The sequence below is a fragment of the Excalfactoria chinensis genome, chromosome Z, assembly GCF_039878825.1.
Source record: "Excalfactoria chinensis isolate bCotChi1 chromosome Z, bCotChi1.hap2, whole genome shotgun sequence".
Taxonomy (NCBI): domain Eukaryota; kingdom Metazoa; phylum Chordata; class Aves; order Galliformes; family Phasianidae; genus Excalfactoria; species Excalfactoria chinensis.
In genome coordinates this window covers 6864752-6883640 of record NC_092857.1, presented here as the reverse complement: position 1 = coordinate 6883640, position 18889 = coordinate 6864752, and the positions used below count along the sequence as shown (strand labels likewise).

General features: G+C 40.7%; 1 protein-coding gene across 2 annotated transcripts in view; it reads left to right on the top strand.

Annotated features, from left to right (window-relative positions):
* KIAA1328 (KIAA1328 ortholog) overlaps nt 1–18889 on the top strand; it is a 175209-nt gene that overhangs the window by 60355 nt on the left and 95965 nt on the right. For both annotated transcript variants that reach the window (XM_072360499.1, XM_072360501.1), the window contains one exon: nt 10031–10158. In XM_072360499.1, the coding sequence (XP_072216600.1) occupies nt 10031–10158 (128 nt within the window). The remainder of the gene's footprint in view (nt 1–10030; nt 10159–18889) is intronic.

Here is an 18889-nt window from a genome sequence, read left to right as displayed (position 1 = left end):
CAATTGTTCGCTAGCTTCCCAGTGGGATGGGGGAGAGAACAGAAAAACAAAGCAGAAGTCGTAGGTTGAGATAAAACTATTCACTAAGGTAGAGAAAAGAAAAAGGATAATAATTATGACATAATTATTACAAATGCATGTAACAAATGATGCACAATCAGTTCCTTACCACCCCCAACTCCACTGCCCAGTGCCCAGCCCTTGAATAGCAGAAGAGAGGAAGGTGAATGCCCATCCTTCTCAAGACTGCTTCTGCTTGATGTCCTGTGGTAGGGGGTGTATATCCCTTTGGGCCAGTTTGAGTCAGCTGTCCTAGTTCTGCTCCCTCCCAGCTCCTCAGGCCTTTTGCTGGCAATGGCCTTGGCCGTGTGTAGCACCGCTTGGCAGCGCGAGTAAGCGTCGGTGTGTTACCAGCACTGTTTTTCTCCTAGAACCAAAGCACCACGTTGTGGCAGGTGCTCTGAAGGAAGGATTCTGACCCAGCTGAAATGAAGACACCAAGCTTGATGCAGGCTGTGTAAGAGGCAGAGAGGCAAGCATGTGGGATAGAGGCAAACAAAGTAATTCTCTGTCATTGCCAGGTTTCCTTCCAGAGAGAACCTGACCAAGGAATCTCTTGTTTTAAAATGGTGGGAGCTGCTTACTTTGCTAAAGCAGGGCCTGCTTTTCTCTGTCAGCATTATTCCCATTTGAGAGCTGCAAGGAAAAGGTTCAATGAGAGGCATCAAGTATATAAAATTAAGAACGATGATTGATTGTTTCCTGCGAAGGAGCAACAAGACAGACACCGCTGTGTATTCTCAGGTGATCCCCATTCTGATAGGAACTGAGTCCAAACGTGATTAGCTTCATTATAAAAAGAGTTGATGCTTTGTGGTCTTACATCCTCATTCTCTGAAAACAGACACCTTTTTGTTTTACTGTGTGCATTCTCTGTTTGAGATGGAAGTGCTGTAGCTGTGCCTTCAATAAGTTCAGGCTTTACATTCAGTTCTCTTTTGCCGTTTCATCCCCTTTTCTCCATGCATCTGACTCCAGCTCGCATTTATCCCGTTAAATAACTCCTGTTCCTGCGTCTAAACAGGCTGAGAATCCTTTCTCACATACCTCAGTTTGCACATAGGCTAAAAGCACCTTATCTCTCCTCGGGCCTCTGCCAGGAGCTCCACTGTCAAATTAGAGTAAAGAACATGGCTGCTCTAATATCAAGAGGTACTGATATGACAAACGGCTTTGTGTAAACAGTAGCAATGGCCACTGGAGAAGATTTGCTCACAAAGGCCTGCCACTGAAACAGCAAGTCTTTCCAGTGATAGGTATTTTATGTAAAGCTGCGACTGTGTGGATGGAGGACTGTAATTTGAGGAGGATTGCACGGCGGATTTTCGTGTTTCAAAGCGAAGTGTTAGATCCCTCTATGTAAGAAAATTAACCTCCAAATTTGACAAGCGCTCCGTGCAAGTTTCGTTCGTTGGGCTGCAATCTCCGGGGAGGTCGCTAGGTGGAGCCACAGCTTCATTTTTGCTCTGGCAGGGGCTGACCAGTGCTTTTGTCGGCTTTGCAGATGCACATATGGTAGAATATTATCATTTTATGGTTACAATTATGAGCAATTTGATAGAAAATGAAAGCTAAATTATGCAGTGTTCCTTTTATTTGTTTAATTTTGTGCTCTAAATATGTAAAGGGAAAAAATAGCACTGTTTTTGTGTGGCTAGTGATAGGTGCAATACCTTCTTATTTGGCTCCGCATTGTGAAACTGTGCAGGTTGAGATTATTTTCCGTTGTACATGATGAAGTGTGTGGTGTTGTTCTCTGGTGCTGGGGCTGCTTTGCACAGAAAGCGTGTAGGGCTGAATCTCCAGGTTCCTTTTTGCCACTAAAAAAAAAAAAAAAAGGACCATATATTTACTGGCTGATACACAAATGTCTAAGTAACAAGTTCCCTAACAGTTTCTAGTGGAAGAGGCTGGGTAGCTGTGCCATCTAAGCAATTGCCAAGAGAAATCTTTGAATTCAGGAAGTTGCTATTGACATTGGCAGAGCTTCCTTAAAAGGAGCAGCTGTGTTAGAACAAACTCGAACTTACCAGAGAGGAAAATCTCCTGCCGTGGCAGTTCTGAAGCCACGCGTATTTCTCTTATGACTCGTGCCAGGGCCAGTGCCTGGTTACAATGACCTGCAGGGTCTGTATTCTGAACACTTAGGTTCTTAGTTTTTCTGCCATTAGATTCTTTGTGTTCACTGTTATGAAAGCACATTTTTGCTGGCATGAGTAGTGGCCTAACTTATCTTGTGTGTGTGTTTTATCCTTCTTTCCTTTTCATTAGAAAACGCCGTTAGCACAGCTGGGCTTTAAAATAAACCCGTATTTTCCTCTTTCTCTGCTTTTAAGTATCCTTTTGTTTGTATTAATGAAGATAAGACTGAAGATGTGTTTTCCACTTGAAATGGAAAGTGCAAGCCCTGAGATGGTATTTGCATTTATTGATCCAGGCACATCTGCTGGCATATGATGGCGTGCAATGTTTTTGTCCTTACCCACCTTTGAACCAGAGGACATGGCAGATAAGCTGTCCACTATGATTGGCATATCCTGTGGAAAGGATTATTATGCATGGGATCAAATCCTGTACTCTAAACTGCTTTCTCTGAGTTCATATGAGATGCTGGGAATTAGCTTTAAGTTTAAATGCTTTCCCTTTTCTTTCAGTCCTACTCGTTACCTTTATCTTTGGCCAGTCTTAGATGCAGCATGTGTGTATATTGTATATCTCAGTGTTTTTAGGTATGTTTGAAGTCAACTTTGGAATTGCATCATCTGAGTGGAGCAGAGCACCTTGGTAGATGGCGTAAACCTCAGGCTGTTCACAGAAGAACTTGTGTTAGAACTGAGCAAACCAGGAGTAAGTCAGACTGGTGAATTTAACCAGGGTAGGAATTTTCCTAATAGCCTTTTTTAGGATCAGTTTTAACAGCTGCCCTACAGGTGGGATGGGTGGAAGCAGACTTTTCAAAAACAACTTGTTCAGCCTTACAGGAAACTACATTTTCTTTTATTTCTGTCCCCGCCTGACGTCAGTAAGTCCAGAGAATAGATTTGGATTTGATTTTGTACATACGCTTTCCTGGCAGGCCCGAAGGACAGCCCTGGTTTTGTACCTAACTTTGTGCTGAACTCCGTGGCTTTCCTTAAGGTAGGTAACCATAACTTAACTAATCTGTATGCGCCATGTGCAGTCTCGGCTCACTTCAAAGTGTAATCAAGTCATGAACTAATTACAATACCATATTCCCAAAGAATGTAAATTTAATTTCCCTTCAAACAGAATGGAAATGTATTAAGCAATTCCTTGATATGAGAGCTGTGGCATTCACCAACATAATGCTGATGCGTCAAACAAAAGTGAAGTTCTTAACTTTTGTGGACCGTACGACCTTTCTCCCTCTGCATCTTCCCTTTTTATTCTTGCATCTTGAGTTAATTTACTGACTGGATAACAACATTAAAATATTCAAGCGGAAATTAAAACGTAACTGTTGGGCTTCAGATTGGAGATCACTCTGCCTTATTGCGTGTGACTTGCTTCTTTAAAGGGCTTTCAAAACTCTGCTTCCGGAGGATTTTGAATCAGGAGGAGATTGTGTTCTGAACCGGAGGCTCGTAATGCTCCGACCTGCGCCAGGTGATTCCTTTAATACATTGAAAAGTGGCTGTGCAGAAAGTTCCCTACAGGTTCTTAGCATCACTGTGCCAAAGAGTCCACATAAACTCAGTTATATAAGAACGAGTGAAGTGAAGTTGTTCATAAAACATTTTATTACCTTCAGTCTTTGCAGCATCTTCAGAGTTTAGATAATAAACCTTCGTAGATGTTACTAGTCTTTACCCTTTCGCAGAACAATGATTCACGTAGGTTCAAGGCACTTATTTTATTTCTCTTAATTTTAAAGGCTGAAGAAATGTGTTGGTGTTGACTTTCGTCTGTGCCTGCATGGTTTGGCTCCTGGAATGCGATCCTGTTGTTGGGTTTCTGAGATGAGACTGTCAAAATGCAGGACTGTGCAGGCATTGAACACAAATCGTGTCTCGAAACCAGATCTGGGTCAGCTTGTGAAGGTGTCCGTAATTGTTTAATGCTAAAGGAAAGAGCGCAGAATATATCTTAGTTTATATTTTAAAGTGCTCCTTTTAGATGTTAATTCATTAATATCAGCAGTTTATTTTTATTCATACGACTTTTCATATGTAAGTAGTTGAAGCGGCATTATTTTAATCCTTTCTTTGGTTAGGAAGAAGAGAGAGCCTGCAGGTGGAAATCAGAATGACACACATTTTGCTTCTTTCCCAAAAGGCATGGTGTCTCTCTCCCATTGATATACAAAATATTGAGGTAGAAAATAAACCTCATTGCCTCACATCAAAATACTGGAAAAATATATGCCTGAATGATGCATGGAAAAACGGGCTCACTTCAGACTGAGCACGCTTACAGTGCAGTTTGCCACGAGGCTGTTGTGGCCCTTTGGGGTTCTGCAGCCTCTGCAAACTCTACTCCTTGGTATTCTGAGCATTTAAAAGAAGCACGAGTCGTACTTGTCTAAGGCATTTTATGAGGGTAATTGTTGCAGTGCCGCGGTACTGCATGGTGCTGAAAGTACAGGTGTAGAAGTGTGTCTGTCCTGCAGATAGGAGCTTGCTTTGGCATTTTTCAAGTTGTTGGGCCTGGTCCAGCAGCACCCTGGAAATGGTACGGTGCCATTTTTCCAACTGAACTTTAAAAATCAAAGCAAGTTAAATTCAGATAAGCGCGATAATGATAGATAGATGCTTTGCTGTCGTGGCTGCATGGCTTCTTGCAGCTTATACAGACATTGCTGGAGTGCAAGTGGACAAGCTTGTGTCTTTCTGCAGCTATCTGAGTAGGTTTTTCTTTGGGGCCTTTCAGAGCCCAGTCTAGCTTCAGCAGCCTTGTGTAAGCGATACTTTGCAGCTTCTTCTTGTCACTCTAGTTTTTGCACAGACTTTGTCTTTAAGGGACTACCTGAGGCAGTGAAGAAAGTTTGGACATTGCTGAAGCTGCTAATATGATAACTAGTCAGCTTTCTAGATGCATGTCCTTAAGCAGGTATTAAAAAAACAACCCTGTTTTGTGGCTACTGGGTTGTGATTGCAGATGTCAAAAATCTTTCTTTATCATGCACTGAAATTATATCCCTGAAGGTTCCTTGTATCTCTACTGCAAAGTGGAAGTTGTTGCTGATTTATTTAAATTTAAACTCATGCCTGGTTTGACTTTCCCCTTCCTTTACATGCTTTACTCATCTTTGCATATCTCTGTAATAGCTCTTGGGCTATTGAGAATATAGGGGCTGGAGGATCATGTTGCTGAAAATGGAGATGTAGCTGTTATTTTCTCCTCTAGACATGGATCAGAATGGAAGGAGGCTCTAAGTCAGAGCTACAGTCAGGAACGATGGGAATCTGAGATCCCTTGTTGTCTTTCTTGTTTGATGCTTGGGAAGTCTCTTATGACGTGTCTGCATGGGTTGCTGCAGACAAACTTGCACTCAAAGCTAACCAGCTGCAAGATGGATCTGGGCTGTTAGTGCTGAGCCCGAGCTGTGACTTACCCTACAGCTACAAGACTTCTGTGCTGGAGCTGGCGTGTGCAGCGTGGGGCTGCTGGGCTGCACCTGTGTGTGCAGACGTGCCCAAAGGCTCCCTATGCCACAGTTTCTCCAGGTGTAAAATGTGAGTGCTGGAGCTCGTGCCTTCCCCAAAAACGCTTGTGACAAACAGCTGAGGAGTAAGTCACTGTGGGAGTATTTCTGTGAGAGTACAACAGGGCCTTTGCTGCTAGTTTCACAGCCAAAAAATCTCTTTACTAGTAGTGTTCTCCTCTTACAATAACATTTTGTGGAAAACTTTTTTCCTGCCTTAAATTCCCATGATTGGAGTCTGCTTAAATGTGTTCATTCCCTTACAATAAAGGGTGGTAAAACCAACTGCTTCTTAAATGACGCAAGCTTAAAAAAAAAAAAAAAAAAAAATCTTTCTAAAGAAAAATGCCCTATTTTAATTTTTTCTCTTGGAAAAAGTGTTTTGGGAAAGGCAGAACTTCAGCCAACAGCTCAGCCTTGCGGAGTGACCTGGTGTTGGTACTTTTCAAAACCTCTCTTCTAGATGAACGAGCCATTGAGTGTCTGAGAAGCTGGAAGGTGGAGTTTGCTGATAGAAAGAGTTGGGGGTTGATCTGGAGAACAAAAAAGCTTTCTGGGAAAAAAATACTCCAACTTTTAAGCTGGGCTTTACCGATAGTGAAAGATGAAATGGAAACACTGCACTGGGAGTGCTACCAGAGGTTGGCATGTGCTAGAGATTGATGTTTTCTTCTCACTTCTGATTTTCTTCGAAATTCAGGAGTTAAGCAAAGGTCTGAAGCTGCCTGTTAACTTGTGAGCATAGGAAGTATGAGCAACGTGAACTTTTTTCAGCAAGGAATGAGGTGGATGTGGTTGGTGTGGTCTTAGCAGTCACCAAAGCTCGAGGCTTAGCAGGGGAAGAGCAGGACCAAGACTTCGCGAGGTGGAGGGACTCCACCAGACAAGTGGTCGCCTCTTCCAGCTGAATGCTTCCTCTGCTTCCTTTGTGCTAGTGCTTGTGCTTAACTGACCCTTGGATGCACCCATGTGGTTCACTAAGCCCCGGGGATTAGCAAGGGGTTTGGGAGAGCTCCAGAGCTGGTGCAGATGGAGGGGGTGAGGCTCCTGGAGGGAGCTGAAGTGTGCCTTTGGCAGCAGCTGAGCATTAGTTTGGCTGTGCATTCTCCTGAAGCCTCACCCGTAAGAAGCTCTTTGTTCCCTGCCCAATGTTTCTCTCCCTGGAAATCTGCAAGCATGCCACCGCTGCGTGCTGGCGGTCCCTCTTCTCAAAGCCAGCTCTGCCTCCACTGAGGTTATTATCTCTTAAGAGCCATAAATGAACTCTTAATTCTACGACTTACATTCGGTGGTGAAATTAGCTAATTTATTCTATAAAATATATAGATCTTGCCGTGCGACGTGTCGACGTGTCTGTTGAAATCTTAACCTTTGCATTTATGAAACAGATGTGTTTTTTTTGTTTTGTTCTCCCCCTCCCGAGAAGGACTTTAATACTTTATTAACAAACTGTGCGAAACGTATCGCTGGGATGTGTTCAAATGCGTATTTCTTGGATATAAAACTACAATTTAGTGAAATGCCAAGTACCATTTCTCCCAGGTAACTAACGTCTTGTAAATCCAATATTTGTGCTCCTGAAAGCCTAAAGAAATACCTGATGTGAGCATTCAGGCACACTCTGTTTTCTGTGGAATGCAAATCTGCACGACTTGTTGTCCTATTGTTTCTTTCACCCTTGTAACGTTTTCTGTTTCTTTTTTTTTTGTAAAGCAGATTATGAAAATATTTATCGTTGCCTCTGCATTTGTCTACAAACTGCCTTCCCGTTGTACCTCCGTGCCCCCATTGGAGCTGAAGGACTTGGATATTTTTGTGGCAGGTTTTTTTTGTTGGTTTTGTTGTTGTTGTTGTTTATTGCCTGGCTAGTCTATGGGGGGAAAGAGAGAGAGAGATCATCCTGCTGCTTTTAGCAAAAATTCAATAGATTGGAAGAATAAGATCTAATATTAAAGCTTTTTTTATTACTATTATTATTATTAAGAAAGTATTCTGTAATAAATGTAACAGCACATTATGGAGAATTACCATAGCTAGGGCTGTTTACATGCTCATGCAACAAGAACAATAACAACAACAACAAACAGTTTTTTGTCCTCTCTTTCTTCACTATTTGAAGCTTGATGTTTACTTGCTAAATGAGCAAAGCAAGGCTTTGAATCTGGAGGCTGTAACAACATGTTTTTAGTGCAGAGTCATTGTCTGAATGAACAAGATTTTAATCTGCCAACACAGGAAGTTTTAACCACAGTTGCATTCCTGACCGAGTCTTTGAAAAATCTGGGGAGTCTCTCTGCTGCCATTCAAGCTCATGCTGACTGCTGCTCTTCCCACTTGTGGTCACGTAACTGGCTCTTGGACGATTAGAATTTGCTTGCCTGCTTTCCTTATGTTAATTTTTCTTGTCGTGTTTTTAAGTTGTGCTTTAAGTAAATTCAGCAGCTGTAAGTAAGAGGCGGCGGCATCACGTGCACGGCAAGTGCTTGTGGAACATGGTTTGGGCATCTCCTTTACACCACGCGTGTGAGGGCTGTCTCACCTGGCTTGCAAGGTAACATCATGGCAAGAGTGCCTGTGGGTGCACAGCCATCACTTGTGTCCTCCAGGGCCACTGGGGGACTTGGCTTGTCGGTGTGCCAGCAACACGCTGGCTGGAGGGAGAAGTGGTAGAATCTGTTTAGTGGGGAAGGGGCTGCTGGAAGCAAAGTGAATTAAGAGGGCTGTAAAAAACTGATAAAGATACGACTGTCTGTTTTTATATTCTGCCACATAACATGGGTTTAAATGAATTTCTCTATAATTTGTCTTCAAATAACCGACATTTAACTCTTAGGCTGTATAAATGAACTGGCTTTTTCTAGAGTAAAATTCATGCCCTGCGTCCAGGCTAATATGTTCACCTACTATAAACATTACTGCCTATGGTTACAACCGGAATAAAAAATTCCTTTTATATACATCATAGCTGGCAGGGACTCCTGAGACCACCACAAATCACTTCAGCCTTTTGGTGCTCTTTGACGAAATGAACTGAAATGTAAAACAGCCCAAGCTTCAGGCAGGCTGACTCTGGAAAGCAATTAGCATCTTTAGACCATTGTTTGTATCCTCTTCTATTTCCAGATGCTGAGCAAACGTGGGCTAAGAACTCTCGTGACTGACTGGGCTTTAAAACCCAGCCATTCCTTCCTTCCTAAAAAGGTTTTGCTTATTCTCTGTGTAGCCTTTCATTTAAAACAAAGCAAAACAAGCAAGCAGAAAAATCCTGGCAAGTGTCCCCTTCCCCCAAAAGAAGAAGAAGAAGAAGGAAAGGGAATAAATAAATAAATAAATAAATAAATCTGAGCAGGGTCATAACAGGGAATAACAAAGCAGTGAGTTATTTATGCAGCCATGATTGGCAAAAATGATTGCAACATGAATTTGCCCAGAAGCAATGATTAGATCATAAAAATGTTAAGGAAATCTGTAACTCAACACCATTTTATAGATTGAAGAAGTTTTTGTTCCCTACCTTAATTGCGGTGACTTGTTATTAAAGTATTTATTCAGAGTAATCTCTTTGGACAGCGAGCCCTTATCCCATCTGCATGCATAATTAAAAGTGAGGGGGGAGAAGAGGGAGCATAAATGGTTTACCATGCTACATGAGCAAGGGAGGGAATTACACAATGACAGGTGAAGAGCAGATTTATCTCCTGTTGGAATTTCAATGCTGCAAGCGAGACAGGACACTGTTGCTTGCTAATATCCTTGCAAACACCATAGTTGCTGCTTCTCCAGATTACTGTCCAAAAATCATTGCTGGTCTCTAAAAGGCCTGTAGCGCTGCATCTGTGGCTCTGGGTTTTTGAGCTGTTGGTGCTCAAGCAAAGTGATTGGATTTGGGTATGTGGGCTTGTGAATCCATGTCTCTGCTTAAAAATGGACTATTTACTTACTTGGCTGGCTATTTATTTATTTATAAATAAACATTGGTAGCGTCTGGCTTTGCTGAATACAAATCAGAGGGTTGTAATTGTTCCAGCTGAAACAATGTCATCACCTGCCTCCTGCTGTCCCTTTTCCAATGATAAAAGAATTTGGTACAATTCTTCTTTTTCCGTTCTGAATAGAAGGAAGGTTGTACTTGAACATTCATCTCTAGACAGATTTATCATCATTAGGCAGTACTCAAACACACGGTATCTGTTTTTAAATTGAACTGTTATGGATCTAAATCGGATTTACACAGGGAAAGTTGGTGTGTATTTGAGTCTGACTATTCACCAGCGAGTATTTTTCCCTTAACTTCTGATGTCTCACCTATGCAGCAGCAGTACAGAGAATGCCAGGAACTTTTGAGCCTGTATCAGAAGTACCTAGCTGAGCAGCAGGAACAACTGTCGCTCTCCCTCTCTCAACTCAGTGCTGCCAAGGAAACTGAGCAGAAGGTAAGATGATGGTTTTTTTTCCCATCTCACTTCTTAATGACATCTCCAAAACATTTTTTTTCTTTCCTCTTTTTCCAAGAACTAAAACTGAATTGTGTTGTATTGTACAACGTTGGTAACTGTTCTGTGATTGGTGTCCCATGGCCTTCCCTTAATGAGTGGATTGCAGGAAGACAAAAAAGGAAGCAAGTTTTGGATCAATGAAATGGGTGAAGTTAATTGACCATGCAGTAACGCAGTAGAAACCATTGGAATGCATGCTTTTGCTAAGGAGAAAGATGCTCTCCTGTTTTCTTCCACTCTGTTTCTTAAGCAGTGAAATAATTGCAGTCACTATAGATACAGCCTTTTAAATTTTCACTGTAGCTTTTGATGACTGAAAAGGAGATTACAGATGATGTGTTTGGTCAATAAGAGCTTTCTCAAGCCTGTAAGGCAGCCCATCTGATTTGAGCTGTTTATAGAAGACCCATAATTATATATGCTGTTTAAAACCAGAAAACATTGACTGGAGATACAGCGTGTTAAATTAAGTGGTAAAATGGCTCTCAGATGTATATGCACAAAGACCTGAAAACATGGTTGCCTGAGATTTGTTTTTCTGTTTTTTTTTTTTTTTGTTGTTTTTTTTTTGATAACTAGGTACTTGATTTGTATCCCTGCTGATAGCAGATGATGCCCTGGAAATTAAAGCAATTTATGCAAGTGCTCTACCTGATGCTTTTACTCCCTATTGTCTTTCAACAGTTTCCATCAGTATATCTCCATTCAGAGTCTATCCTACCTAAAACAGACCGTGCCTGTTTATGATTTGTACGCTTGATCTTTCTTTTCCTGATGAGTGTTACAGACTTCTAATGTGGCTGAAGTCACCCGCACAGTGTTCAGAAGGTGGCCTGACTCTGTCTGCTCTGTGGTACCTGCTCAAAGAATTGCACGGGCAGATCCTGCTGCTCAGAAGCCCGTGGAGGCAGCACTGCATTTTTAGTTCTGTTCAGGGGGCAGCGATACTGTTTCATTGGCAGCAGGAATTGCAATTTACACATTTAAAAAAAAAATATGTTGCTGTTTGTCAGGCTCCTAGCTTTTACATGCATTTTGTTCCCATTCTTTAGTACGTTTATCTGCTATCCATTTTGTAACGTTTTTGAGCTGAAAATGAGGGTCTTTATTTTCTCTGAGAATGAGTGATGCTTGTGTTCCTCCCTGTGATACACAACTCTCTGGGTCTCCTGATGGAGAACCACCCAGAGGGATCCCGTGCAGTCCAGCAGAACCTTGGCAGCTGATTTTGGGGCAATATTGTTACTTCTCTGGGATTGGGTTCTGCTAGGAATCTTTTAACCTTTAGCCTTTCAACTTCAAATACGTGTGACTTGTACTGGGTTAGCATGCTACAAAGGCATACAGTCTGATCCCACCTACAGTACTAATGTTTAGATGTAGAAAGTAGGAAGCCTTCAGCCTATTAACTGTCAAATCAGCACCTGAAGTACAGCAATCCATGTTCACCTCCTGTTTTTCTGTCTCCCTAAGTGCTGTCAGTGTATACAGAGACCTCTCTGGGCTCCTTTTCTGACTTCATGTGCAAGTTCTATCAAGCTAATCTTTGATCCCATTATTTCTTTTCTTGATACTCACAGATACTATTGCCCACAAATGCAAATTCATATATTATATCTAGGTTTCTCTTGACATTTCATTTATGGTTACCTACTCTACAGTTCCAGGCTAACTGGTCTGAAATCACCCTAGCCCTCTTTCTGTGTGCAAAGCATTGTGGGCATATATAAAAAATGTCAAGGCATGCTTCAACCGGTCTGTCTTACAGCCTGCAAAAGATTTCTGATGTTTCTAGCTTTCCTTTTCAAGTCTCTCTTCTGTGTGATCCTGGTGGACACGTAGTTTATTTCTTCAATATATTTTGCTTTATTACATTTGTTATGTTTTTCTCTTTTGTTTTTCTTCTAAACAGACACTTCCTTCTATGTTTCTCTTCACAGCTCGAACTGTGGAGATTCACAGTTCTGCTTCATGACTTCAGTTGTTTCCTTAACACGATCCTTTATGTCGCAGTGATCAAAACCAAGGCCAGTAGGCTGGTGTTTGGTTGACTCTGCTATTTCCACACAACTTTTTGCCTCTGTCTTTTGTCAGTTGTCTCAACTGAACTGTGAATTCTTAGGCTCATTGTTGGTCTCTCTTTGTTCTGTGTGATTGTTGTCTTAGCAGTAGTTTGGATGGGCACAGGGTTTGCGTTTTAGGTGTCCTGCCTCACGGGAGGATGTCACAGGAACACAGTGTGGAGGGATTTGGGGGAGAGGCAAGAACTGGGGAGAAGGACCCCAGAACTTTCCACTTGCTCCGAGTGCTGCTCACTGCAGCTCTCTATGCCCTGCTGAAGCTTTTATGCTCTCAATATTATTATTTTAAGCTAAAGTTTGAAAAGGTCCACCTTGTTTATGCTAAAGGAAGCCTTCCTGAGCTTGAATCCTTGACCATGGGGAATCTTTTCCCTGTTGTTTGTTTTGACTGAGCTAAGGAAATCTTGGCTATGTCTAGCTTTAAATCAATAGATACTAGCTTGCTATCTAGTTTTTCACTTCTTTGAACTGTCTAGGAGAGGTAATCAACGTTTCCTATTTCAGGTCTGATGTTACAGGAGCACCTGTGTCTCAGTACAAGACGTTGCTCTGATGTTTCCCGTGTCTTGCAGAAAGATGGGACTGCATGGTTATACTATGAACCAAAACACTTCTTTGTTCTGCCTGTAATGTTTCTGTTCATTTTCCCCTTTTTCTACTTGTTTAATTCATTCATAATACTACATGTGCATCTGTCTGGTCATCACTTGCTGTTTGCCTGTCTGACTCCCTCATTCTTATCATTCAATAACGCTGACCAAGAGCTGTCCCTTTTCCTGGGTTCAGGTAGGAAATATGAAAGTGTTTCTTTTTGGTGTTTAAATGCTTGGCTTTGATGCTGGATTAAGACAGTTAACACGTCAGGAGAACTGCAGTATTACCAAACTGCTGTGGCATTATTGCAGAAAGATGGGATTGTATGGGAGGGAAGTGACCGCTGTAGCTCTGCACACGTGGCTTAAATGCAGTCCTAGTTCTTAGCTGGATTGAACTAATGCAGCTGCTTTGGTGTTCACTTTTGCTTTTGTCTATTTTAGCATCACGTAAAGGTAACAGTTATTCTGAAATCGCGTTTTCGTCTGAGCTGATATTGCTTCTTTATAACAAAAGTCAGCCCTCAAAATTTAAAGAAGCGTTCTGGTGGTAGTGAAATAGAAATGTGGGGAAAATGGTGGTGAGATGATTTAAGACAGACTCTCGTGGAGTCAATAATCAGTAACTGGAACATGGAGCTTCCTTTTTTTTTGTGAGATAAAGTTAATTCCATTTGAAAAGATACTTAAGGTGACATGAATTGAATTATTCAAACTGGCCTTCTCAGCATTAACTCTAGGTTAATATCTCATGATGCCTCTGGTTTCATTATAGGAGTTTTAAGTACATAACTTTTTATAATAAATTCAATACCTAGAAGCTGAACTGAAATTGGTTTACCTTCTACCAACCCATAAAAAGAAGCATTAATTGCAAAGTGAATATTAAAGTGGTCACTAAAGTTGACTCATACAGATTCAAAGAGATAGCTCTTGTGTAATGGAAGTGAAGAGCTCTACTGAACAATAGGCTTCTGCCCTGATGTTAATAGAAAATACCATCCATATTAAAATGCAGTTAAATCTCTTCTATCAAGAGTGATTTTTGGATGTTCTTTCTGCAGCTCTCAACTGCTCCGTCTTTGCCATTTTCAGAAGCTTTATGTAGAGATGAAAAGAAAATTGCCCTTGTTCTAGGTAACCAGGCCTGACTTAGCTGTAGAGTTGCTGCCTCACTGCTATCTCAAATAACGGCAGTAATCCATTTTACTTTGGCAACTTTCTGTCTGGTGAATCTGTAGATGTTCTGCAGCCCAGGGCAGGATTTGAGTCATAAGAGTTGGGCACGAGTCTGAATTTTTACAGGACTCAAATTCTGGAGCTACTTTGTTTAAAAGAAGGACAGTACCTGTCGTCTCAGCATTGCCTATTAATCTTTGGGTTTACCAGTACAGCTGGCAGCTTTTGTTTCTTATTTGTAGAAGATTATCAACACATCTGCTAACTTCCTAGATTTACATAGATTCTGGTTTGTGTATGTGTTTTAAGATTCAGTTCTTTCTCTTGTATGTAGAAATGGAATAGATGTGGAGTTGGAGTGTGTTCTGTAGACAGAAAGGAGTATCAGTAGTTCATTTTTGGTGGGATATTTGTTCTTTCCCTTTCCCATATACAATATTGTCTGTCCTCCGGTTGGTGTTTGTATTTCAGTGAAGCCAGGGGCCCTTGCTGGGAGAAGGGTACTGCTGTGTACTAAGCACCGTGCCAGCATACAGAAAGTCATGCTTTGTGTTGGGAAAACTGTAAAATGTAAAGATGACAAGCTTTTGGGGAGGAGGCTGTATTTTTTTTACACTGTTTTTTTAAATGATGCTTTTCCTACTTACGAGTCACTTTTTCACTCTAAACATTGTTTACACAATTACAGTGTCATTTCACAGTTAACTCCAAAGGAAGTCTTGCATTCTTTTCATGTCCGTGACTAAAATTGATGTCCGTGTCATTGCCATTTTTTGCCTTAATAAGGGCAATTATATACTAAAGCTTCAAATATTAGTTCTATGTTTTCTTTTGATAAGAATATTGAAAAAAGTCAATCTTCAGAAGCCTTTCTGATTGTGCCCAGACTTCTCCATTCCTCTTCCTTCAGCGTGGGTCACCTTTAAACACACTCTTCTTTCACTGAAAGAAAAGAAATCCCACATATGCAAAGGGTTTTGAGTGTTATAAGGTAAACCTTCATGATAGAATTTACTTTGTCTGTTTACCCAGCTGTACAGGAACAATGGATGAGCCCATCTGAAATATACTTGAGAACAGGGATAATAAATAAAGAATTAATTTGACTGTGGACGCAAGGGTATTGGAATAATTTTAGGAGGGCAGACAAAGAGAGAGTTTAGCATGAGTAAATATCGGGAGTAGCCCTGCATTACCTGTGTTACTTTTGGCTAATCCCCTGATCGCTTTCCGTGCCTCTTTTATCCGTGACAGGGAGATGATGCTTTTTATCCTCATTCTTCCTGTTTTCTGCTGAGAACATTAAGGGTTGGGAGCTTCTTCATGTGTGTTCTAAGTGCTCAGTGATATTTCAGACTTAGAATCTGGAACAGGATGCCGTGTATAAGGAAAAAAAAGTCATGTATTTTCTTTTCACCTATAGGTTACTAAGTCCTACTGGATTTACCTGTCTGTGTTAAAAACGTGCTAACGCCTGACAGGAATGCAGATGAACATAAATATTTAAACTAAAAGAAAACATAAATATTTAAACTGAAAGGAAACATCAATACTGAAATATCTGTTTATTGCCAACATTGACAGTATAACTACATCTGCACACAGTCCCCTGGAAAACCATGCTATAATAGGGCCATTGGGCACTCAAAAAGCCCCGTCTACTTGCATGCTGTGAATGATGCTGCATTAGCAAGCAATTTACGCTTGGCTCACTGCTTAAGTGAGGTCTGAGCTTGAGATCTGCACCACTTCACTTTCTCTTTGCTATTTTTCTGTTGTCTGTAATTAAGCTCGTCTCTAGTCTCCTGATTTTTGATCTTTTACTTTGAAGATTCCTCTCTCAGTTTCATACACCAGGCTTTAAGAACTGTACCTCCTGTGGAAATCTTTTCCTTAGGTGGACAGCCATATAGGCTATGTATTTTTCCGCTGATAAATCTGGAAAGAAGGCAGTGCCTTCCTTTCTAGCAAAATATTCTCTTGACCTCTTAAGTTTTCGCTTGTGTTGCTGCTGTTGTCAGATGAGAAGTTCTTTCGCTTTCATTTGAGGACCTCCAGTCCTTGAGGACCACTTCTGAAACTTAGATATTGCAGTTTCTTCACTTTAACGTCCGCTGTGTCTCTTGGGAGAGAACTTTATGACCATGCTCATCAGCATCTGCTACATCTCATTTTTTAGTGTGGGTGAAGCTTTGTCAATGAAAGTTAGAATGTTATTTGCAGTCACAAATGTTTTAATACACTGCAAGCCTTGAGGAGGTAAGCTCCTGTTTTGCCCTGTGCTTTGAGGAGTTAGCTATTCATGTTCTTATCACTGTCAAGCAAACGTCCCAGCGGCCTGGCAGTCTGCAGGCATGTTTATTAGTGTAGTCCATTCAACCTATATATATGCCTTTGATTCTGCTGTCTTTGGCTTTTTTCGAATGTTGAGACTACTGACAGCCAGTTTCTCATGTACATCCGACTTCCTTGATTCACCAGTTTCAGGTAATCAATAAACCACTCTTTTTACATTTCTCTAAGCATACCAAGTCCTGTATGTATGTTATGATTAAGATTACATTACATTCCTGAGTTTCCCAGTTTGTTGAAAACTAGGCCTGGAGACATTCAGTTGGATTTGGACTAGATTACCTGCAGAGTTCCTTTTCAGACAGAATTCTTGTATAGCTCTACTCTGTGCTCTTTTATCCGTTCCTCTTTAAGACAGATTCTCAGGTGAAAACCTGGTCTAGTATGAAGAGAAAATTTTTCTGAGCTAGTAGCAGTAGTTTTACAATCAGACCTTTATTTCTTAAAGTGGAAAAAGTTAGAGCTGCTTTCTGACTTTTGAAAAGAATTAGAGGCTGTAAACTCATCTGGGACTACATAAGTAAACAACTTCATTCAGAAGTTTGTAATAGTGATTGTAACATATGTTACACAGAAAGTAATGCCTCCTATTTATTTCCATGGAAACTACAAAGAACACAAGAACAACCATACAAAAAAAATAATTCTCCTCTACAGAATACTATTTTTCGACACAGTCACCACCATGACCTATGCATTTTCACCAGGGATAAGCATGATGAGCCTACACACCATGCTTATAAATATCTGCATCACTGGAGGTGATCCACTGTTTCACAGCTGTTATGAAGATGTTGTTCCTAGGAAGATATTGCCCACACAGTCTATCTTTCATTAGCCTGAACAGATGGAAGTCAGAAGGCAGCAAATCTGGACTTCATCTAGTAGAGCTGACACACGTCGTATTACCGTTATTGATTTGATCCAGAAAACCTTCAGCTTCATATTGGTTCAGTAGCTCCCGTCAAACTTACATATGGTTGTTCTTTTTGTTCTTGTGTGCAATGCTGACAATATTCCAACATTGCACTTCCATGTCAGATGCCATTTTGTTGGACTGTCCCTCTTCTATGATCTGTCCCGTGCTAACAAAATATAATGGAATATGTATATTATATATTACATATATAACATAATGGCTGCCAGCTTCAACCTCTACTGCCTTACCACCAACATAACAAAACAGGAGGTATTACTATCAGAGCAGACCTCTTATATTGAAAGAAAAATTGTTTACCATCTTTAGCCTGTAAAGCACAATTTTTTTGTGTGAGTTGATCGGGTTATTTAATTAGAAAGGTCTTTGTTTAATGAAGGCCAGGTGATTATCAGTTCAGGGCACTCAAGGTTGGTCTTCATAGACAGAAAGATTTTTCATGAGAGCCATAGCTGTAATTTTCTTTCAGCTAAGAAGGTGGAAATTTGTTATCTGTCTGTACCAGGTTGATTGCCTGCAGAAATATCTCTTCCAGTTAGTTCTGAATACCCTCAGATTTAGCTTGGGTTTTTCATTTTGAGCTACAAAAAGTTCAAGCTTAAATTTGTCTAATGCACAGCTTGCCATTTGAAATTTACGAAGACCCTCCTGGACTCTCTTCCTTGGATTTTACCCACTATGGGACAAATTTTAAACTCCTGAGACAGATTGTATGTCTCCATAAGCAGGATATATCTGATGTGCTGCCATCTCCAGATGTGCATCTGTGGCAGTCTTAGTGCAAGACTGCACACATGTGATTATGATTTAAAACAGTCTGATCTCTAGTCCAGTTAATGCATTAAATTTTATTTTTTCATTCTCACCTATTGAGGTTAGACGCCAGTAATATCTGAAGTGTTCTACATTCAGTTTTATAATGTTTGGGGTATGTATATTATAATTGTGTTTCTTTTCAGAGTTTGGAATGTATTCGGAAAAAGACTCGCAGACTACAGTACTGTCATTTACTAATGATGGTTCATGAGCACAGACAGAGATAAATGACTGTTTTTTTTGTCTGTGCAGGAAAGCTGACAATCTGAAACACATGCAATGGCTAACCACACAGATACTTGGTTTCTAAGTGTGGCAGAGCCATTTTCTAGAACTTGAAGCAGGAGAAATTAAGTGATGCTCTCTGACTCATCTCTGAGGTCTAGATTACCCTAAGATTGAAATATAAAGTCATTTCTAATCAGTCTACAATAGCTAAGTTTCATTCCACGTTGTGTCTTTCCCCATCTGTTCCCCTTTCCTTAAGCAGCATTAATCGTATTGGCTGGAGCAGCACAAGCAAAGTTTCGGAATGACTTCTGTTTTCCAACATGCAACCTCAAAAACTCTTAATTTTTAGAGTTGTGTCATGAATAACAGTACCTTAGTTGAAGACTGTGAGCTTACAGTACATCTGATGAATGTCTCAGTTCTTAAACTTGAGATGGAGGACTTTTCACCATGATGTAAGGACATCAGTGGTTTCTACA